This window comes from Budorcas taxicolor, chromosome 7 (genome assembly GCF_023091745.1).
Source record: "Budorcas taxicolor isolate Tak-1 chromosome 7, Takin1.1, whole genome shotgun sequence".
Classification (NCBI taxonomy): domain Eukaryota; kingdom Metazoa; phylum Chordata; class Mammalia; order Artiodactyla; family Bovidae; genus Budorcas; species Budorcas taxicolor.
This window is the reverse complement of record NC_068916.1, coordinates 17,363,741-17,388,198: the sequence shown is the minus strand read 5'-3', so window position 1 is coordinate 17,388,198 and position 24,458 is coordinate 17,363,741. Positions and strand designations below refer to the sequence as shown.

Sequence of the window (24,458 nt, the reverse complement as noted above, 5' to 3'; positions counted from 1 at the left end):
CAAAACAAAAGAGGCTGAAGAGTGAGTATGGAGAGATGAAGGGAAGAAAGAAGATGTCTTATGATTCTTTTTTTAATTAAGTTTTTTGGGAGTATGGTTGCCTTGCAGTGTTGTGTTAGTTTCAAATATATAGCAAGGTGAGTCAGCTACTTTTTTTTCTATTTCCTTCCCATTTAGGTCACCACAGAGCACTGAGTAGAGTCTCCTGTGCTAGAAAGTAGCTTCTCATTAGTTATCTATTTTATTTGTTGTTAGTTGTTAGTTGCAAAGTCACATCCAACCCTTTGAGACCCCATGGACTGTAGCCTGCCAGGTTCCTCTGTCCATGGGATTTCCCAGGCAAGAATACTAGAGCAGGTTGCCATTTCCTCACCAAAGGATCTTCCTGACCCAGGGACAGAATTCGCATCTCTGGCATCTCCTGCATTGGCAGGCAGATTCTTTACCACTGAGCCACCTGGGAATCCCATAGTATCAATAGTAAATGACATATTGTTGTTCAGTCACTCAGTCATGTCCGACTCTTTGTGACCCCATGGACTGCAGCAGCCAGACTTGCTTGTCCTTCACTATCTCCTGAAGCTTGCTCAAACTCATGTCCATTGAGTCCGTGATGTCATCCAACCATCTCATCCTCTGTCGCCCCCTTCTCCTGCCACCTTCGATCTTTCCCAGTATCAGGGCCTTTTCTAATGAGTCGGCTCTTCGCATCAGGTGGCCAAAGGATTTGAGCTTCAGCTTCAACATTAGTCCTTCCAATGAATATTCAGAAGTGATTTCCTTTAGGATTGACTGATTTGATCTCCTTGCAGTCCAAGGGACTCTCAAGAGTCTTCTCCAACACCACAGTTCATGAGCATCAGTTCTTCAGTGTTCAGTCTTCTTTATGGTCCAGCTCTCACATCCATACATAACTACTGGAAACACCATAGCTTTGACTATATGGACCTTTGTTGGCAAAGTAATGTCTCTGCTTAATATGCTGTTTAGCTTTGTCATAGCTTTTCTTCCAAGGAGCAAGCATCTTTTAATTTCATCACAGCAGTCACTGTCCACAATGATCTTGAAGTCCAAGAAAGTAAAGTCCAACCCTGTTTCCATTGTTTCCCCATCTATTTGCATGAAGTGATGGGACCAGATGCCAGGATCTTAGTTTTTTGAATGTTGAATTTTAAGCCAATTTTTTCACTCTCCTCTTTCACCTTCTTCAAGAGGCTCTTTAGTTCCTCTTTGCTTTCTGCTGTAAGAGTGGTGTCATCTGCATAAGTAAGTTCAGTCACTCCTTCGTGTCCAACTCTGCGACCCCATGTACTGCAGCATGCCAGGTTTCCTTGCATATCTGAGGTTATTTATATATTGAGTTTGTTCCCTCCAATAAGAGACTGGGTACCCAAATAAAGCCAACAGCTTCTATGTGTCCACTCCAACTCCATCACCCAAACTCCAGTTTTCATCTGAAGATCCTACAGTTGTCATTTTTTAAATTTAATTTTTATTTATTTTTCTGCCATACCATGCAGCATGTGGGATCTTGGTTCCCTGAACAGGGTCAAACCCATGCCCCTTGCATTGGGAGCATGGATTCCTAACCACTGGGCACCAGGGAAGTCCTTGTCATTTTTTTAAATGAGATGGACAAGGAGATTATATTTTAAAATAAGTGTTTATAAGGATTTCCAACATTCATGCAGATTTTCTGTTTTTTTTGTTTGTTTTTTTTTTTAGTTATTGAAGCACTGACCATCAAGAATGGTTGCAAAACAGAAAATGAGATAGTTAAATTACAGATTGAAAAGGAGACAATGGACATCGATTGCACTGTTGTCACTGGAGGAGGAACTGGAGGTAACAGAAATTACCTAAATTGTCTCAACATCTCTAGAACTGAGGGCAGAGGAAACTTACTCTTATTTTTTATTAAGTTATATTAACAATAAATACACAATATTATACTAATTTCATGCAGGCGTGCATGCTAGGTCGCTTCAGTTCTGTCCAACTTTTTGCCACCCTATGGACTATAGCCCACCAGGCTTCTCTGTCCATGGGGATTCTCAAGGTAAGAATACTGGAGTATTCTTGCCTTGGGTTTCCATGCCCTCCCCCAAGGGATCTTCCCGACCCAGGGATTGAACCCATGTCACCTGTGGCTCCTGCACTGCCAGCAAATTCTTTACCACTGAGCAGTAATTCTTTACCAGGGAAGCTCAATTTCAGGCATACTACAGGCTGATCTGATGCTTTTATACGTTATGAATGATCACCTCAGTATACAAAATTGTTACAATATCCTTGACTATATTCTCTATCTGTAATTATATCTTTGTGACATATATTTTGCAGCTAAAAGTTGGTACCTCTTAATCCCCATCACCCTTCTTCTCCTCATGCCCCCTTCATATTCTCTCCTCTCGAAACCACCACTTTGTTTTCTGTGGCCATGAATCTGTTTCTCTTTTGTCTTGTGTTTTAGATTCCACATAAAAGTGAAATCATGTGGGATTTGTTTTTCTCTGTCTGGCTTATTTAACTAACATAACATCATACCCTCCAGGTCCATCCATGTTGCTGCAAATGGAAAGACTTCGTTCTTTATATGGTTGTGTAATATTCCTTTGTGTACATATACCACTTCTTTCTCCATTCATCTATGGGAGGACACTTAGATTGCTTCTGTATCTTGACTATTTATAAACTGTGCTGCTAGGGACAGAGGGGATATCTCTACTAGAATCCAGACATAGCCTTAACATCTTGCAAGTGGAAAGGCTTTGAATCTCCCCCATCTCTTTTTCATGGATGTATGATCTAACAAAGTAGGGTTTAGGATTCTACATTCTGTATTTGACTTCTTAGAGACTTGCCAGATAAATTCTTAACTTTGGCTACACATTCCCCAGTCTCCTCCACAGGTTGATTGTATCCTTGCTTCCTTTCAGGTGCTGTGGTCTTTATTTCTTACAAGTCTTTTGGGTCCATCTTAGACGGCTCCTTTGTGTCTAAGGAAAACCTAACTCTTGATGAAAAGCTGGATCACTTTCAACTGAATTCCAAGGTGATAAGTGGTACCACAGGATGCAAGAAGAATTGCTCCCTGGCCAAACCCGTGAACTTCACGTTTCACCATATACAGGTGGGCAAAGTATCCACTTGTTTGAGCACCTAGAAATTTCTACTGATCATACCTATAAACCTAGTAGTGAAAAAGCATGGTTTTTACAGTCAGTTCTTTCTGCCCAGGTTGATTTATCAGGAATTGCTGATGGAGATTTGAAATTCAACCCAGTCTTTGGTTAAGAGTTACTCCAAAAATTACATAATGGGAATTATTCCTTCAACAAACTAAAAAGTGATTTAAAAAAAAAACAACTATAGCCTTATTTACTGTTGGGAAATGAACAAATAAACGTGTCTCTTTACAATCCCATGGACCAGAGCCAGCCAGGCTCCTCCATCCATAGAATTTTCCAGGCAAGAATATTGAAGTGGGTTGGCACTTTCTCCTCCAGGGGATTCCTCCCAACCCAGAGATTAAACCAGTATCTCCAGCACTGGCAGGCAGATTCTTTACCACTGAGCCACCAGGGAAGCCCAAGATGTTCATAGTAAAGTCTTTAAAGTAAAATCATCAAGTCACATACTTTAAGAATGTACAGTTATATTTGTCAAGTATTCCTCAATAAAGCTGGGGGGAAAAAAGACTAAACTTCTCTTGATGAAAGTGAAAGAGGAGAGTGAAAAAGTTGGCTTAAAGCTCAACATTCAGAAAATGAAGATCATGGCATCTGGTCCCATCACTTCATGGCAAATAGATGGGGAAACAGTGGAAACAGTGTCAGACTTTATTTTTGGGGGCCCCAAAATCACTGGAGATGGTGACTGTAGCCATGAAATTAAAAGACGCTTACTCCTTGGAAGAAAAGTTCTGACCAACCTAGATAGCATATTCAAAAGCAGGGACATTACTTTGAAGACTAAGGTCCGTCTAGTCAAAGCTATGGTTTTTCCTATGGTCACGTATGGATGTGAGAGTTGGACTGTGAAGAAGACTGAGCACCGGAGAATTGATGCTTTTGAACTGTGGTGTTGGAGAAGACTCTTAAGAGTCCCTTGGACTGCAAGGAGATCCAACCAGTCCATTCTGAAGGAGATCAACCCTGGGATTTCTTTGGAGGGAATGATGCTGAAGCTGAAACTCCAGTACTTTGGCCACCTCATGTGAAGTGTTGACTCACTGGAAAAGACTCTGATGCTGGGAGGGATTGGGGGCAGGAGGAGAAGGGGACGACAGAGGATGAGATGGCTGGATGGCATCACGGACTCGATGGACATGAGCCTGAGTGAGCTCCGGGAGATGGTGATGAACAGGGAGGCCTGGCGTGCTGCGATTCACGGGGTCGCAAAGAGTTGGACAAGACTGAGCGACTGAACTGAACTGAATCAGAATTCAACAACACATTAAAAAGATCATACACCATGATCAAGTGGGCTTTATCCCAGGGGTGCAAGGATTCTTCAATATCCACAAATCAATCAATGTAATTCACCACATTAACAAATAGAAAAATAAAAGCCATATGATTATATCAATAGATGCAGAGAAAGCCTTTGACAAAATTCAACATCCATTTATGATAAAAACTCTCCAGAAAGCAAGAATAGAAGGAACATACCTCAACATAATAAAAGCTATATACGACAAACCCACAGCAAACCTTTTCCTCAATGGTGAAAAATTGAAAGCATTTCCCCTAAAGTCAGGAACAAGACAAGGGTGCCCACTCTCACCACTACTATTCAACATAGTTCTGGAAGTTTTGGCCACAGCAATCAGAGCAGAAAAAGGAATAAAAGGAATACAAATTGGAAAAGAAGAAGTAAAACTCTCACTGTTTGCAGATGACATGAGCCTCTACATAGAAAAGCCTAAAGACTCCACCAGAAAATTACTAGAGCTAATCAATGAATATAGTAAAGTTGCAAGATATAAAATCAACACACAGAAATCCCTTGCATTCCTATACGCTAATAATGAGAAAGTAGAAGAAGAAATTGAGGAAACAATACCATTCACCATTACAACAAAAAGAATAAAATAATTAGGAATAGATCTACCTAAAGAAACTAAAGACTTATATATAGAAAACTATAAAACACTGCTGAAAGAAGTAAAAGAGGACACTATAGATGGAGAAATATACTGTGTTCATAGATCAGAAGAATCAATATAGTGAAAATGAGTATACTACATACAGCAATCTGCAGATTCAATGCAATCCCTATCAAGCTACCAACGATAGTTTTCAGAGAACTAGAACAAACAATTTCACAATTTGTATGGAAATACAAAAAACCTCGAATAGCCAAAGCAATCTTGAGAAAGAAGAATGGAACTGGAGGAATCAACCTACCTGACTTCAGGCTCTACTACAAAGCCACAGTCATCAAGACAGTATGGTACTGGCACAAAGATAGAAATATAGATCAATGGAACAGAATAGAAAGCCCAGAGATAAATCCATGCACCTATGGACAGCTTATCTTTGACAAAGGAGGCAAGAATATACAATGGAGAAAAGACAATCTCTTTAACAAGTGATGCTGGGAAAACTGGTCAACCACTTGTAAAAGAATGAAACTAGAACACTTTCTAACACCATACAAAAAAATAAACTCAAAATGGATTAAAGATCTAAACATAAGACCAGAAACTATAAAACTCTTAGAGGAGAACATAGGCAAAACACTCTCTGACATAAATCACATCAGGATCCTCTATAACCCACCTCCCAGAATACTGGAAATAAAAGCAAAAATAAATAAATGGGATCTAATTAAAATTAAAAGCCTCTGCACAACAAAGGAAACTATAAGCAAGGTGAAAAGACAGCCTTCAGAATGGGAGAAAATAATAGCAAATGAAGCAACTGACAAACAACTAATCTCAAAAACATAAAAGCAACTCATAAAGCTAAATTCCAGAAAAAATAAACAATCCAATCAAAAAATGGGCCAAAGAACTAAATAGACATTTCTCCAAAGAAGACACACAGATGGCTAACAACCACATGAAAGGATCCTCAGTTCAGTTCAGTTCAGTCGCTCAGTCGTGTCCAACTCTTTGCGACCCCATGAATTGCAGCACGCCAAGCCTCCCTGTCCATCACCAACTCCCGGAGTTCACTCAGACTCGCGTTCGAGTCAGTGATGCCATCCAGCCATCTCATCCTGGGTTGTCCCCTTGTCCTCCTGACCCTAATCCCTCCCAGCATCAAAGTCTTTTCCAATGAGTCAACTCTTCCCATGAGGTGGCCAAAGTACTGGAGTTTCAGCTTTAGCATCATTCCTTCCAAAGAAATCCCAGGGTTGATCTCCCTCAGAATGGACTGGTTGGATCTCCTTGCAGTCCAAGGGACTCTCAAGAGTCTTCTCCAACACCACAGTTCAAAAGCATTAATTCTTTGGTGCTCAGTCTTCTTCACAGTCCAACTCTCACATCCATACACAACCACAGGAAAAACCATAGCTTTGACTAGACGGACCTTAGTCGGCAAAGTAATGTCCCTGCTTTTGAATATGCTATCTAGGTTGGTCAGAACTTTTCTTCCAAGGAGTAAGCGTCTTTTAATTTCATGGCTACAGTCACCATCTCCAGTGATTTTGGAGCCCAAAAAAATAAAGTCTGACACTGTTTCCACTGTTTCCCCATCTATTTGCCATGGAGTGATGGGACAAGATGCCATGATCTTTGTTTTCTGAATGTTGAGCTTTAAGCCAACTTTTTCACTCTCCTCTTTCACTTTCATCAAGAGGCCTTTTAGTTCCTCTTCACTTTCTGCCATAAGGGTGGTGTCATCTGCATATCTGAGGTTATTGATGTTTCTCCTGGCAATCTTGATTCCAGCTTGTGCTTTTTTCAGCCCAGCGTTTCTCATGATGTACTCTGCATAGAAGTTAAATAAGCAGGGGTGACAATATACAGCCTTGATGTACTCCTTTTCCTATTTGGAACCAGTCTGTTGTTCCATGTCCACTTCTAACTGTTGCTTCCTGACCTGCATACAGATTTCTCAAGAGGCAGGTCAGGTGGTCTGGTATTCCCATCTCTTTCAGAATGTTCCACAGTTTATTGTGATCCACACAGTCAAAGGCTTTGGCATAGTCAGTAAAGCAGAAATAGATGTTTTTTTGGAACTCTCTTGCTTTTTCTATGACCCAGTGGATGTTGGCAATTTGATCTCTGGTTCCTCTGCCTTTTCTAAAACCAGCTTGAACTTCTGGAAGTTCACGGTTCATGTATTGCTGAAGCCTGTCTTGGAGAATTTTGAGCATTACTTTACTAGCGTGTGAGATGAGTGCAATAGTGCAGTAGTTTGAGCATTCTTTGGCATTGCCTTTCTTTGGGATTGGAATGAAAACTGACCTTTCCCAATCCTGTGGCCACTGCTGAGTTTTCCAAATTTGCTGGCATATAGAGCGCAGCACTTTCACAGCATCATCTTTCAGGATTTGAAATAGCTCAACTGGAATTCGATCACCTCCACTAGCTTTGTTCATAGTGATGCTTTCAAAGGCCCACTTGACTTCACATTCCCGGATGTCTGGCTCTAGATGAGTGATCACACCATCGTGATTATCTGGGTCTTGAAGATCCTTTATGTACAGTTCTTCTGTGTATTCTTGCCATCTCTTCTTAATATCTTCTGCTTCTGTTAGGTCCATACCATTTCTGTCCTTTATCGAGCCCATCTTTGCATGAAAATGATCTCTAATTTTCTTGAAGATATCTCTAGTCTTTCCCATTCTGTTGATTTCCTCTATTTCTTTGCACTGGTTGCTGAAGAAGTCTTTCTTATCTCTTCTTGCTATTCCTTGGAATTCTGCATTCAGATGCTTATAGCTTTCCTTTTCTCCTTGGCTTTTCACTTCTCTTCTTTTCACAGCTATTTGTAAGGCTTCCCCAGATAGCCATTTTGCTTTTTGGCATTTCTTTTCCATAGGGATGGTCTTGATCCCTATCTTCTGTACAATGTCACGAACCTCAGTCCAAAGTTCATCAGGCACGCTCTCTATCAGATCTAGGCCTTTAAATCTATTTCTCACTTCCACTGTATAATCATAAGGGATTTTATTTCAGTCATACCTGAATGGTCTAGTGGTTTTCCCTGCTTTCTTCAATTTAAGTCTGAATTTGGCAATAAGGAGTTCATGGTCTGAGCCACAGTCAGCTCCTGGTCTTGTTTTTGTTGACTGTATAGAGCTTCTCCATCTTTGGCTGCAGAGAATATAATCAATCTGATTTCGGTGTTGACCATCTGGTGATGTCCATGTGTAAAGCCTTCTCTTGTGTTGTTGAAAGAGGGTGTTTGCTATGACCAGTGTGTTCTCTTGGCAAAACTCTATTAGTCTTTGCCCTGCTTCATTCCGTATTCCAAGGCCAAATTTGCCTGTTACTCCAGGTGTTTCTTGACTTCCTACTTTTGCATTCCAGTCCCCTATAATGAAAAGGACATCTTTTTTGGGTGTTAGTTCTAAAAGGTCTTGTAGGTCTTCATAGAACCGTTCAACTTCAGCTTCTTCAGTGTTACTGGTTGGGGCATAGACTTGGATTACCATGATACTGAATGGTTTGCCTTGGAAACGAACAGAGATCATTCTGTTGTTTTTGAGATTGCATCCAAGTACTGCATTTCAGACTCTTTTGTTGACCATGATGGCTACTCCATTTCTTCTGAGGGATTCCTGCCCGCAGTAGTAGATATAATGGTCATCTGAGTTAAATTCACCCATTCCAGTCCATTTTAGTTCACTGATTCCTAGTATGTCAACGTTCACTGTTGCCATCTCCTCTTTGACCACTTCCAATTTGCCTTGATTCATGGACCTGACATTCCAGGTTCCTATGCAATATTGCTCTTTACAGCATCGGACCTTGCTTCTATCACCAGTCACATCCACAGCTGGGTACTGTTTTTGCTTTGGCTCCATCCCTTCATTCTTTCTGGAGTTATTTCTCCACTGACCTCCAGTAGCATATTGGGCACCTACTGACCTGGGGAGTAGTACCTCTTTCAGTATCCTATCATTTTGCCTTTTCATACTGTTCATGGGGTTCTCAAGGCAAGAATACTGAAGTGGTTTGCCATTCCCTTCTCCAGTGGACCACATTCTGTCAGATCTCTCCACCATGACCTGCCCATCTTGGGTTGCCTGGCGGGCATGGCTTAGTTTCACTGAGTTAGACAAGGCTGTGGTCCTAGTGTGATTAGATGGACTAGATTTCTGTGAGTATGGTTGCAGTGTGTCTGCCCTCTGATGCCCTTTTGCAACACCTACCATCTTGGGTTCCTCTTGCCTTGGGCATGGGGTATCTCTTCACGGCTGCTCCAGCAAAGCACAGCCGATGCTCCTTACCTTGGATGAGGGGTATCTCCTCCCACCACCCTTCCTGACCTTCATTGTGGGATGGCTCCTCTAGGCCCTCCTGCGCCCAGGAAGCCACCACTCCTTGGGCGTGGGGTTGCTCAACATCACTCATTATCAGAGAAATGCAAATCAAGACCACAATGAGGTACCATTTCACACCAGTCAGAATGGCTGTGATTCAAAAGTCTACAAGCAATAAATTCTGGATAGGGTGTGGAGAAAAGGGAACCCTCTTACACTGTTGGTGGGAATACAAACTAGTACAGCCACTATGGAGAACAGGGTGGAGATTCCTTAAAAAAATAACTGGAAATAGAATTGCCTTATGACCCAGCAATCCCAATGCTGGGCATACACACCGAGAAAACCAGAATTGAAAGAGACACATGTACCCCAATGTTCATCACAGCACTGTTTATAATAGCCAGGACATGGAAGCAACCTAGATGTCCACCAGCAGATGAATGGATAAGAAAGCTGTGGTACATATACACAATGGAGTATTACTCAGCCATTAAAAAGAATACATTTGAATCAGTTCTAATGAGGTGGATGAAACTGGAGCCGATTATACAGAGTGAAGTAAGCCAGAAAGAAAAACACCAATACAGTATACTAACACATATATATGGAATTTAGAAAAATGGTAACAATAACCCTGTATGCAAGACAGCAAAAGAGACACAGATGTATAGAACAGTCTTTTGGACTCTGTGGGAGAGGGAGAGAGAGAGGGTGGGATGATTTGCGAGAATGGCATTGAAACATGTATAATATCATGTAAGATAAGAATCTCCAGTCTAGGTTCGATCCAGGATGCAGGATGCTTGAGGCTGGTGCACTGGGATGACCCAGAGAAATGGTATGGGGAGAGAGGTGGGAGGGGGGTTCACGATTGGGAACTCATGTACACCCGTGGCAGATTCATGTTGATGTATGACAAAACCAATACAGTATTGTAAAGTAAAAGAAAGTAAAATTTAAAAAAAAATTTTTTAAAGAAATGTTAGGGACTCTTACCTCCTGGCCATTAGAATAGAATACCTAAAGTATCTCCATCAGAGTGGATCCCTGGGAGTCTCTAAGAAACCCAGAGAGCTCAAGAATAGGCTTTGCTTTACATAAGCCCAAACATCAGCTCCAAAGATGTTCATATTCTCCAGGATTCCCTCAATGCAGAAGACTTCCTCTAGTCACTTCCCCAAATGAAGTCTTTCTTCAAAGAATCATTCATTTAACCAACTCAGTTTGCTTTTGAAATAACTGCAAAGATCTGTTTCTTTGAGATTTCAATCCATTTGCTTCTTTTTTAATGTTCCCTTTGGCTGCCTTGATAAGAAAGCAAGGCAATGAATAAATTAATACCTAATTTTTAAAAAATTAGATGAGAGCTTCCCTCGTGGCTCCACGGCAAATAATTCACCTGCCAATGCAAGAAACATGGGTTTGATCCCTGGTCCGGGAAGATCCCACGTGCCTCAGGGCAACTAAGTTTGTGTGCCACGACTACTGGTCTGCGTGCTCTAGAGCCCTCAGGTTGCAATGATGAGCCCATGTGTCGCAACTTCTGAAGCCCATGTGCCCTGGAGCCTGTGCTCAGCAACAAAAGAAGCCAATCATCACAGTGAGAAGCCCGTGCACCACAGCTAGAAAGTAGGCCCTGCTCTCTGAAACTAGAGAAAATGCTGCACAGCAACGAAGACCCAGCACAGCCAAAAATAAAAAAACAAATAAATAAAATTTTTAAGTCAGGTGAAAGTTGGTTTTTTTTTTTAATATTAGGATTTCATTTCTGACCCCAGAATTGAAATTTGAGCCTCTAATTAATTGAAGAAGTTGAAAATACATTCTCTGGTCTTCCAGTTCTAAGTAAAAGATACTTTATATAACAAAGCCTATAGTGAATATGGTATCATACACTTCAAAATTTGTTAAGAGGGTAGATCTCATAGTCCGTGTTCTTACCACAAAAACAAACAAACAATCAAACAAAAAAGCAGAAACAAAGGGGCACAGGAAACTTCAGCAAGTGTTGGGTTTGTTTTGTTACTTTGATGGTGGTGATGGTGTCACAGGTATTTGCATATATCCAAATGCATCACGTTTCACGTAGTGTGTTGTGTGTTCAGTCGTGTCTGACTCTTACGGCCCCATGGATTGTAGCCCGCCAGACTCCTCTGTCCATGGGATTCTCCAGGCAAGAACACTGGAGTGGGTTGCCATTTCTACCCCAGGGAGTCTTCCCCACCCAGGGATTGAATCCATGTCTCTTGCATCTCCTGCCTTAGCAGGCGGATTTTTTACCTTTTTATATCAATTATACCTCAGTAAAGCCATAAAAAAGGAAAAACTGAATCCTGTGATTTTTAAAACACATTAAAAATTGTCCTCACAAGATATTTAATTTACTTTCCCATGCTGTATAGTAGGACCTTGTTGTTTATACATTGTAAATGTATAGTTTGCATCTACGAATGCCAAACTCCCAGTCCATCCCTCTCCCTCTCCACCCCCTCCACTCCTGGCAACCACAAGTGTGTCCTCTATGTCTCTGAGTCCATTTCTATGTAAACAAAATTTTGCAATTATTGTAAATGGAAAGTACATTTAAATTGTATAAAAAATTTTAAAAAAACTTTAATATAACAAATTTTATTGGAGTATAGTTGATTTAGAATGCCGTGTTGGTTTCAAGTATACAATATAGTGGGCTTCCCAGGTGACTCAGTGGTAAAGAATCTGCCTGCAAGTGCAGGAGATGAAGGAGGCTCGGGTTTGATCCCTGTGTCGGGAAGATTCCCTGGAGGAAGAAAAGGTAACTCACTCCATTATTCTTGCCTGCAAAATTCCATGGACAGAGGATCCTGGTTGGACACAACTAAGCATGCACGCATTCATACAATATGGTAATTCAGTATTTTTGCATATTATATTCCATTATAGGTTATTAAAAAATAATGGGGATAGTTTCCTGTGCTATATAGTAAATTGTAGTTGCTTATCTCTTTTATAGATATGAGTTTGTATCTGTTAATCCCATAGTCCTAATTTGTCTCTCCCCTCTTCCTTATCCCCTTTGCTCATCATAAATTTGTTTTCTATGTCTGTGAGTCTGTTTCTGTTTTGTATATTCCATTCATCTGTTTTATTTTTTAGATTCCACATATAGGAAATAATATAAGTATTTGTCTTTATCTGCCTGACATTTTACTAAGCATAATATCCTTTAGGCCTATCTGTGTTGCAAATGGCATTGTTTCATTTTTTTATGGTTGAATAGTATTTCATTGTGTGTAAGCATGCATGCAAGTGTGTGTGTGCATGTGTGTGTGGAAAGCTTCAGATTTTAAATGATAGTGTCTCATGAAGAGCAATTTTCTTTCCAGATGATAGGGGAAAGCAAAAAGTCTCTTTGTGTCTACTGGGATGAGCTGGTCTGGTCTAATGAAGGGTGCCACGTGACCTTTTCTGACGGAGCTCAAACTGTATGCAGCTGCAGCCATCTGTCCACCTTTGCCGTCCTCATGGCCTCGGTTGAGCTGAAGGTACGTGTGTAAACACACATGACGCTGAAAGTCAGCTCTGCTGCAGGGTGGTCCTGGGGTGGAAGGCAGGGATCTTCAAAAAGATGAGCAGAGGAACAGCTATGTATCTTCCTCTCTTCTTCCTCTTTTTCTTTTCATTTTTTAAAATTCAAGGATAATCCTTTACAATGCTGTGTTAGTTTCTGCCGTACACCAACGTAAGTATATGTGTGTGTGTGTGTGTATGTACACTCCCTTCCCTTTTGAGTCTCCCTTTTACGGAACCCCCATCCCACCCTGTTAGGTCATCACAGAGTACTGAGCAGAACTCCCTGTGCTACTGAGCATCTTCCAGCTAGCTATTTATTTTACACATGGTAGTGTACTTATTTCAGTGCTACCTGAGAAGCCACAGTGTATATGCTCCAATGCAACTCTCTCAACTGGTCCCACTCTCTCCTTTCCCCGCTGTGAACACAAGTCCTTTCTCTACGTCTCTATTCCCACCCCGCAAATAGATTCATCGGTACTGTTTTTCAGGAAGATTCCCCTGGAGAAGGAAATGGCAACCCACTCCAGTATTCTTGCCTGGAGAAACCCTTGGACAGAGGAGCCTGGCTGGCTATGGTCCGTGGGGTCTCAAAGAGGCGGACATGACTGAGTGACTAACCCTTTCTATATACGCATTAATATAAATTTCTCTTTTTCATGTTAAAAATATACAACCCTTTTAGGAGGTGTATAGTGGTATCTCACTGTGGCTTTAATGTATACCACCCTGATGACTAGTGGCATGGAGCCTTTTTTCATGTTTTCATGGGGTAGAACTTGTGAGTGAAACAACCCTTATATCTGGGAAACTTAGTCATCCAAAACCACTGCATTCAGCCTTTAGGAATTTCTGGTGGATTTCTTCACATGCAGTCCTGTAGCAACCACATGTTCCTTCTGTGCTCTGTTAAAACTGAAATAGTTCTGTCTCATCTCTTTCGGGAAGAACTTGAGTTAATGTTGCCTCTTTGCTGTGCAAACTTGGCTCTCCAATGAGATCAAGAAAAGTTACAATTTTGTTGATTATCATTGTCTTACTGTTGAGACGAGAGTCATGTTTCATTGTGATTTTCTGATCTTTTTAAAAAATTTATTTCCTTCCAGCTGCCTGGGTCTTCACTGCTGCACGTGGGCTTTCTCTATCTGTGGCAATCAGGGCTACTCTCTAGTTGTGGTGCCCAGGCTTCTCATTGTGATGGCTTCTCTTGTTGCAGAGGAGCCCACCAATGGGCTCTAGGGCACGTGGGCTTCACTAGTTACAGCACGCAGGCTCAGTAGTTGCAGCAGGTGGGCTCAGTAGTTGTGGCACATGGGCTTAGTTGCCCCACAGCATGTGGGACCTTCCCAGACCAGGGATGAAACACTTGTCCCCTGCACTGGTAGGCCAATTCTTCACCAGTGGACTACGAGGGAAGTTCGGCTTGGCCACTATCGATCTGTTCAGTTTCTCACAAGGAAATTAACACCATGCATTGAGGGTTCTAAGACCTGGGTTATTGGGAACCACAGCCTCCAAAACAAAAACCAGTTGGAATCTCTTTTCTCCTGCTGCATCTAGGAGGATCCCGTGCTGACCATGATCACCTACGTGGGGCTGAGCCTCTCTCTGCTCTGCCTCTTCCTGGCGGCCCTCACCTTCCTCCTGTGTCGATCCATCCAGAACACCAGCACCTCCCTCCACCTGCAGCTCTCCATCTGCCTCTTCCTGGCCTACCTCCTCTTCCTCACAGGCATCAAACGGACAGAGCCCAAGGTAGGAGAATTAGCCAAAATTCTTTCTTACTTATTTTTTATTTTAGCCACGCTACATGACTTGTAGGATGTTAGCTCCCCAACAAAAGATTGAATCTAAGCCCCCAACAGTGAAAGTGCCAATTCCTAAACTGGACTGCCAGGGAATTCCCTATTCTTTTAAAACAGCTTTTTCTTTAATTTTTATTGGTGTATGGTTGCTTTACAAGGTAGTGCTAATTCCTGCTGTACAGCAAAATGAGTCAGTCACACATATACATATATCCCTCCCCTTTTGGGCTTCCTTCTCATTCAGCCCACCAGAGTGCTTTAAGGAGAGTTCGCTGTGCTATTCAGTAGGCTCTCATTAGTTATCTATTTTATACATAGTATCAATAGCATAATTCGTACATATAGTTTGCCCTTTTTAAATGTACATGTCAGTGGCTTTTAGTATATTCATGGAACTGTGTATTCCCTTGGGTAATTTATTACTCGTTACACGTTCATATCCACAAATTACATCAGCCTTATCATCCCAACCCCTACCTCTGTCTCCTGGCAATCAGGTTTTTACTCTTTTCTTTTTTCATGAATCTGAGATTTTTCGATTCCACGAATAAAAGATTACACAGTACTTGTCTCTGTCTGACAATCTCCTGAGCATAGCTCAAGATTCAGTCATGTTTTTTCAGAAGGCAGGAATCATCCTTTCTCATGGATAGGTCATACATTAGATATGTTGTTGGAAAATTCCATAGACAGATGAACTTGGTATTACCTAAGTCTATAATAGATATAGATATGTTGTTGTTTAGTCACTAAGTTGTGTCTGACACTTCTGCAAGCCCATGGACCATAGTCCACGAGCCTCTTCTGTCCATTTGATTTCCCAGGTAAGAATACTAGAGTAGGTTGCCATTTCCTTCTCCAGGGGATCTTCCCAACACAGGGATCAAACCCACATCTCCTGCATTGGCAGGTGGGGTCTTTACCTCTGAGCCACCAGGGAAGCCCAGATATAGAGACAGAGATATAAAACTATCACCTTGATCAAGATATAGAACATGCCCCAAACTCAGAGTTTTCTTCATGTCCCTTCCCCCAGTTAATTGTCAATTTAAAAACTTACAGACTGAATGAAAGATGCACAGTGGAGCTGGGTCCTAGGGTCACTGATGTGTGATTCCCAGCTAGCAGGTTTGATATCAAGCATTGTTTCATGCAACAGCATCTCCAAGCAGTGAGGGGTAGAAACCAGGAAGTGAATGGAGTTTTGCAAAGATTGAGAGGTTGATAGAAAGACTCAGGACATGATTCCTAAGAGAGGAGGGTTTTATTCATCATGAAAAGAGAGTCAGTGGTCCAGAAGAGATCATGAGAGGTGTAGAGGAAACCCAGTTCCCCTCAGACAATGGACAGCGGTAACTGTTCTCTTGAAATGTGTGGAAAGCAGTGTCCTCAAACAAAAGCCAGGTTATACTTTAATCAAAGACATGGGGTGGGGGCAAACATTTCCCTGGTGGTCCAGTGGTTAAACTCCACACTTTCAGTGCAGGGAGCGTGGGTTTGATCCTTGGTCAAGTAACTAAGATTCCGCATGCTGCATTGGGCAACCTAAAGAGAGGGGGGAAGATGACTTTTTCAAGTTCCAGTTTTCCTAAAGACATGGAGGGAACATTCAGTGAATATGAAGAAGGGTGGGGGAAGGTTTGCTTACTATGGAAAATGTCATTCAGGGCAGATGCTTTCATAGTGGAGGAAACCATGAGCTGTTGGCTCAAAAGAGAAAACTATGAGGATTTATGGAGATAAAAACATTGGAGGAGTCACTCATTCACTCATTCATTCATGTACCCAACATATATGCCACACAGACCAAAGTGACTTCAGTTCTGGGCAGTGACCAAGATAGAAGAGACGGTGATCACGGCAGGACAAGCAGGCTATAAGCTTTCTACGAGGATTAACTTTATCCTCAGAAGGAGAAAGGGGGCAGGGAGTTGGTTAAGGGTTCTTGGGATGGAGACAGCCCTGGCCAGCACCAGCTTCATCTGACTCAAAGAAGTCTAGCATCCATTAGCCAACAGGCAAAGGGCTATCTGATTTCTGTAGTCCTTAACACACTTTGAATATTGTCTTCTTCCATTTTAAGATGGACAAAGATCTCTTTGAACTTTAGTTAGCTAGTTAGCTATTTTTGGCCGTGCTGGGTCTTCATTGCTGCGAGCTTTCACTAGTTGCAATGAGCGGGGGCTACACCTCCCTGCAGTACACGAACTTCTCACTGCGATTGCTTCTCTTGTTTCAGAGCATGTGCTTTAGTGCTCATGCTCAACTACTGGTCTTCAGTAGTTGCGGTGTTTGGGCTTAGTTGCCCCATGGCATGTGGAATCTTGCCAGACAAGAGATCAAACCTGTGTTTCCTGCATTGGCAGATGGATTTTAAGCCCTGGACCACCAGGGAAGTCCCCCATTGAACTTTAAACATGATACATTTCAGTTTTTCTTGGGTGGCCCAAGTGACACCCTGCCAAGGCATGGGAATAGACAAGGGGGACCATCCATCCGTTTGGAGACATGACTCTAAGAGAAGAAGGACATGTGAAGAAGGCTAAGGAGCATCTCTCGCCAAAGTTACCCAGAGACAACCCTGGTGAAGAGCGGGTGGTGAGGTCATTGCACCCGGGAAACACTCCAGTGGCCCCCTCTCCCCCAGGTGCTGTGCAAGGTCGTCGCCGGCGCACTGCATTACCTCTACTTGGCCGCCTTCACCTGGATGTTCCTCGAAGGGCTGCACCTCTTCCTCACTGTCAGGAACCTCAGGGTGGCCAACTACACCAGCGCAGGCAGATTCAAGAGGAGCTTCATGCACCCTGTAGGCTACGGGGTCCCAGCTCTGATTGTGACTGTGTCTGCAGCCATCAACCCCCAAGGATATGGCACCACTAAGCAGTGAGTCCGGTGCTGAACATGTGCTGTCGGGGACGTGGGTACACACCTGTCTCCGTGGGAAACTGAGGGTGGAAGGAAGGGTTGAGTAGGTCATGACTCAGGCTGAGAACAAAGATGCTGAACATTATTTCTCCAGCCCCTGGGGCGAAGTGTTTCATATATACCATTTCTCATGTCTATCAAAACATCCCTAGAGGAAAGTGCTCCAATTGTTCCCATTTTGTATACTAAGCAAACTGAGGTTTAGAGAAAAAAGGTGAACGACTAGTGTAAAGTACCACAGACAGTAAACTGGAAGGAGCATGAATTTTTATTTTTTATATAAATGTCTATATTCATAAATGTCACATATTTATAGATCTTTACTACTTCTATTCCCAAAGTAATAACTGGTTTTATAACTGGTTTTATAAAAAATAATATTCTAATAAAGAACCTCTGTAATACCACTAAGCCCAGTATGTTAGTCACTCAGTCATGTCCAACTATGCACCCCCATGGACTGTGGCCCACTAGGCTCCCCTGTCCATGGAATTTTCCAGGCAAGAATACTGGAGGGGATTGCCATTTGCTACTCTGAAGTATCTTCCCAACCTAGAGTTTGAACCCGTGTCTCCTGCTTTGGCAGGTGGATTCTTTACCAACTGCACCACTTGAGAAGCCCTTATATATGTATAAATATACATATAAATATATATTTTTATAAAAATGGGATCATGATAAAGATACTGCATGTAATTTGTTTATTCCCTTAATACTTTCCAGGCCAGAATACTGGAGTGGGTAGCCTTTCCCTTCTCCAGGGGATCTCCCCAACCCAGGGATCAAACCCAGGCCTCCCACATTGCAGGCAGATTCTTTACCAGCTGAACCACAAGCGAAATCCAAGAACACTTGAGTGGGTTGCCTATCCTTTCTCCAGTGGATCTTCCTGACTTAGGAATTGAACCAGGGTCTCCTGCATTGCAGGTGGATTCTTTACCACTTGAGCTATCAGGGAAACCCAATATATATTTTATACATATAAATATATATTTTTTTTTATAAAAATGGGATCATGATAAAGGTTCTGCATGTAATTTGTTTATTCCCTTAATAATATGTAGTGGACTTTTTCTACATTAATAATACAGATATACATCATCATTTAATATGGTACATTGTATATTCTTACCAACTTTTTAAAATTAACCTCTAAGTGATAGACATTTGAAATTCTTTACAAATCTTTGCTGTCATAACCAAATGCTTCCATAAACTTCAAGGAGCATGAATTCTAGACTTGATTACCTGGTTCCAAATTCAAGGTTCCTCACTTACTAGCCTGGTGACTCTGAGGACAGTTAAATTCTTTCCTAGGTTTTCTCACCTGTAAAAGAAAGTCAGTAATACTCTCTACTTCCAAGTATTAGAATGGTGCCTGACACAAGTAAATGCTATATGCATGCTCAGCCGCTTCAGTTGTATCCAAGTCTTTGTGACCCTATGGACTGTAGCCCACCAGGCTCCTCTGTCCATGGGTTTCTCTAGAATACTGGAGTGGGCTGCCATACCCTTCTCCAGGGGCTCTTCCCCACCCAGGGATTGGACCCACATCTCCTGCATCTCCTTGCATAGAAGATGGATTCTTTACCAGTGAGCCACTGGGAAGCCCAAAAAGCCCTATATAAATATTATCTGTTGCAGGTCACTTATTGTATTCCATTACCTTTTTAAATGCTGCCACTGTTGCTTTCTGTTTTTCAGTTGCTGGATCAACCTAGAGAAAGGATTCATCTTGAGTTTCTTAGGACCCATATCAGCAGTCATCTTGGTAGGTTTATAGTGTGTGTGTGTGCCTGCCTCAGGTGCCATGTGTGTATAGAGTATGTGTGTGTGGTATGTAGTATTCAACTTAATTTGAAGATCAAAAGAGGTACTATTTTTTATTTTTTATTGCAGTATAGCTCATTTACAATGTTGTGTTAGTTTCAGGTGTACAGTAAAGAGATTCAGCCATATATATATATAATGGAAAAGAATCTGGAAAAGTATATATATATATATGGATACTTTTATATATATAAAAGAATATATTTTTTCTGATTCTTTTTCATTATAGGTTATATCAAAGAATTGAATATAGTTCCCTATGCTATACAGTAGGTCATTATTGTTTACCTGTTCATATATAGTCATGTGTATACGTTAATTCCAACCTCCTAATTCATCTTCTCCCCACTTTCCCTTTGGTAACCGTAGTTTGTTTTCTGTTTGTCGGTCTATTTCTCTTTTGTATTTGAATTCACTTGTGTATTGTTTTCAGATCTCACATATGAGCAGGAGCATATGATATCTGTCTTTCTCTGACTTCGCTTCACTTAGTATGATAACCTCTGGTTGTAACCATGTTGCTGCAAATGGCGTCTTTCACTCTTTTTATGACTGGTTAAGATCCCATTGTATATATGTACCACATCTTTACCCATTCCTCTGCTGATGGACACTTAGGTTGCTTCCATGTCTTGGATCCTATAAACAGAGCTGCAGTGAACATTGGGGAGCATGTATCTTTTCAAAGTATGGCTTTCTCTGGATACATGCTCAGGAGTGGGACTGCTGAATCATACAGTAGTTCTAGTTTTACTTTTTTAAAGAATCTCTGTACTGATCTCCATCCCGGTTTTACCAATTTACATTCCTACCAATAATGTAGGAGGGCAAACTAGGTACTATTTTAACATTCATTTGTTTCCTTTTAATAGCAGGTGTTTGAGCATATGTCTTTATTTACATTTTTTGAGCCTATTTTTGCCATCAAGAAGTCTACAAACAATAAATGCTGGAGAGGGTGTGGAGAAAAAGAAACCCTCTTAAACTGTTGGTGGGAATTCAAACTAGTACAGCCACTGTGGAGAACAGTGTGGAGATTCCTTAAAAAAAAAAAACTGGAAATAGAACTGCCATACAACACAGCAATCCCATTGCTGGGCATACACACCAAGGAAACCAGAGTCCAAAGAGACACATGTACCCCAATGTTCATTGCAGCTCTGTTTACAATTGCTCGGATATGGAAGCAACCTAGATGTCCATCAGCAGACAAATGGATAAGGACGTTGTGATACATATACACAATGGAATATTACTCAGCTATAAAAAAGAATGCATTTGAGTCAGTTCTAATAAGCGGATGAAACTGGAGCCTATTATACAGAGTGAAGTAAGTCAGAAAGAAAAGCACCAATACAGTATATTAGCACATATATATGGAATTCAGAAAGACAGTAATGACAACCCTACAACAAGACAACAAAAGAGACACAAACGGAAAGAACAGACATTTGGACTATGTGGGAGAAGGCAGGGTGGGATCATTTGAGAGAATAGCATTGAAACATGTATATTACCACATGTAGAACAGATGACCAGTGCAAGCATGATGCATGAAGCAGGGCACTCAAAGCCAGTGCTCTGGGACAACTCAGAGGGATGGTGTGGGGAGGGAGCTGGGAGGGGGCTTCAGGATGGGGGGACACATGTGCATGCATGGCTGATTCATGTCGATGTATGGCAAAAAACACCACAATATTGTAATTAGCCTCCAATTAAAATAAATAAAATGTTTAATGATAAAAATAAAAATTAAAAAAGGAAAAAAAACCTTGAGCATATTTAAATGCTGATGAATAGAGACAAAATCATCCTTGTATCACTAATATCTAGCGTGCCATATATACTTAATCTATATTTGTTGAATAAACAAATGAGTGGATATGTAAAAATATAATTGTGACTATGATAAAATTCTGTGATTTGGAAGTTATTTCGCCAAGTGTTCTTAAATCTTCTTCAGTTTGTTCAACTCTTAGGATATAGTCTGATGATTAGTCAGTTTAGGCTAAAGTGTGCTACAGTGACAAAGAATCCCAACGTCTCAATGGCTCGATAGAGCAAATATGTTTTTGTGTGCTATTTTTGTAAAGTCCAGTGTGGATCAAGAGGCTCTTCCCCATGTGAGATTCAGCTTTACTTTTTTTTATGACTGTGCTGGGTCTTCGTTGCTTTGTGCAGGCTTTCACTAGTTGTCGTGAGTGGGGGCTACTCTTTCTTGGGTGCTCAGGTTTCTCACTGAGGTGGCTTCTCTTGTTGTGGAGCACAGGCTCTAGGCATGAGGGCTTCAGAAGTTGCAGTACATGGACTCAATAGTTCTGGCACATGAACTTTGTTGCTCCAAGGCAGGGGGATCTTCCCAGACGAGGGATTGAACTCGTATCTCCTGCATTGGTAGGCAGATTGTTAGCCCCTGTGGCACCAGGGGAGTCCTCAGCTTTTCTTTTATGATTCTATTATTTTGACACATGACCTCATTGGTTGTTGCTGGAGGGGAAGACAGTTGAAGACTGTGTAGGATTCAGGCATATGTCACTGCAACCAACATCTCATCCACTAGAATTCAGCCACATGCCCCAGACTATCTGAAATGAGGCTGGAAAATATCTGCCCATGGCCCATATGTGCAAGGAAAGGCATTGGTGGAGATACCACATTGCATTGTGTTTGTGCCACCTGACCACTCACACATGTTCTTTTGTGGGCTTTCAGGAGCTCCTTGGTGATGTTGTACAAGTATCCCCAGTCTGCTCCAAAGGAATTTCAATATATTCTCTTTTCTAACTTTTTGGCTGTGCTATGAGGCATGTGGGATCCTAGTACCTGACCAGGGATGGAACCTGCATCCCCTGCATTGGAAGCATGGAGTCTTAACCACTAGACCACCAGGGAAGTCCCCAAGTTTCAACATATTCTAACTATAAAATCTCATACCTTTTCCCATGATCTTCAGTGCTTTCTAGTTTGACTCTATTTTTTCCCTTAGGGTATACTTGCCTTACGATGTTGCACAGCAAAGTGCATCAGCTATAGCATGTAGCATGTTAGTCACTCAGTCATGTCCAACTCTTTGCGACTCCATGGGCTATGGCCCACTAGGCTCTTCTGTCCATGGAATTCTCCAGGCAAGATCACTAGAGTGGGTTAGCATTCCTTTCTCCAAGGGATCTTCCTGACCCAGGGATCGAACCCTGGTTTCCCGCACTGCAGGCAGATTCTTTACTTTCTGAGCCATCACATATATCCCCTCTCTCATGGCCCTCCTTCCCACCCACCCCCATCTCACCCCTCTAGGTCAACATAGAACACCCAGCTAGGCTCCCACTAGCTATCTGTAGCTATCTACACATGGCATCTTTACACATGACAGTACACATACATCAGACAAAACCATTAAAAAATTGAAATGATAATTCTCAGAATGGGAGAAAATAATGGCAAACAAAGCAACTTACAAGGAATGAATCTCTAAAATATACAAACAGCTCATAAAACTCAATATGAGAAGAAACACACCCAATCAAAAAATGGGCAGAAGACCTACGTAGACATTTCTCCAAAGAAGACACACAGATGGCCAAGAGACACATGAAAAGATGCTCAACATCATCAACTATCAGAGAAATGCAGATCAAAACTACAATGAGTAGTTCACCTCACACAGGTCAGAATGGCCGTCATAAAAGAAAAACTGACTCTGTATGTTGGTCCACAGTTAGTATCTTTTTTTTTTCTTTCAGATAAACTTAATCTTTTATTCGATAACCCTGTGGATTTTGAGGGACCGACTCTCTTCCCTCAATAAAGATGTGTCCAAGATACAAAACACAAGGTAAAATGGGTTTAGACAGTTTAATGAGCTTAGCATAGGTTGTAGTTCTAAAGGACTGATTTTTCAAGCATGCATGCATGCTCAGTTACTAAGTGGTGTCCAACACTTTGTGACCTCATGGACAGTAGCCCACCAGGCTCCTCTATCCATGGGATTTCCCAGACAAGAATACTGGAGTGGGTTGCTATTTCCTCCTCCAGGGAATCTTTCTGACACAACAATCAAACCCATGTCACCTGCATTGGCAGGCAGATTGTTTACCTACTGAGGCACCTGGGAAGCCCCTAAACAGTCATCTGTAAAGAGTTGCCTACCATGTTAGCCTGCTGCTGCTGCTGCTAAGTCACTTCAGTCGTGTCCAACTCTGTGCGACCCCATAGATGGCAGCCCACCAGGCTCTCCCGTCCCTGGGATTCTCCAGGCAAGAACACTGGAGTGGGTTGCCATGTTAGGAACTACTGTCAAATGAGAACCCCCCATAAAATCATATATATGTGAAACTTTGCAGTTAATGAGAAGATTCAGAGAACCAGAAAGTAGAATTGATTTTGCCAAGGGCTGAGGGTAGGAAGGAATGGATATTTATTGTTTTTTGGATACAGAGGTTCAGTTCTTCAGGGTGAAAAAAAGCTCAGTAGAAAGATAGTATTGATGGTAGTACAAAAATGTGAATGTATTTAATGTTTCTGAACTGCATGCTCAAATATAGTTGTAGTAAATTTTGTGTTATGTGTTTTTGCCACATTAAAAATATATAATGGTAAAATACCTTTCCTTGAGGAGGAAATGGCAACCCACTTCAGTATTTTTGCCTGGGAAATCCCATGGACACAGGAGCCTGGCAGACTACAGTCCACTGGGTCACAAGAGTCGGACACGACTTAGCAACTAACAACCACCACCACAAAATATCATTCCAATTATAAATATTCATATTAGAGGAAAACACCATGGAATGAACTCATGTTCATCTATTACAGTTTTTACAGTGGAAATGATAGCCATTACTTCCAAATATTGCCCTCACAACCACAGTTTCTCCAAGTCCATCCTGGCTTGAGAAAAGT

At 41.6% G+C, this 24,458-nt stretch overlaps 1 protein-coding gene across 1 annotated transcript in view; it reads left to right on the top strand.

Annotated features, from left to right (window-relative positions):
- LOC128050549 (adhesion G protein-coupled receptor E3-like) overlaps nt 1-24,458 on the top strand; it is a 57,704-nt gene that overhangs the window by 18,412 nt on the left and 14,834 nt on the right. Inside the window, exons 9-15 of the mRNA XM_052642806.1 lie at nt 1,726-1,845; nt 2,940-3,133; nt 12,813-12,971; nt 14,560-14,754; nt 17,452-17,687; nt 19,434-19,500; nt 23,300-23,391. Of these exons, the coding sequence (XP_052498766.1) occupies nt 1,726-1,845; nt 2,940-3,133; nt 12,813-12,971; nt 14,560-14,754; nt 17,452-17,687; nt 19,434-19,500; nt 23,300-23,391 (1,063 nt within the window). The remainder of the gene's footprint in view (nt 1-1,725; nt 1,846-2,939; nt 3,134-12,812; nt 12,972-14,559; nt 14,755-17,451; nt 17,688-19,433; nt 19,501-23,299; nt 23,392-24,458) is intronic.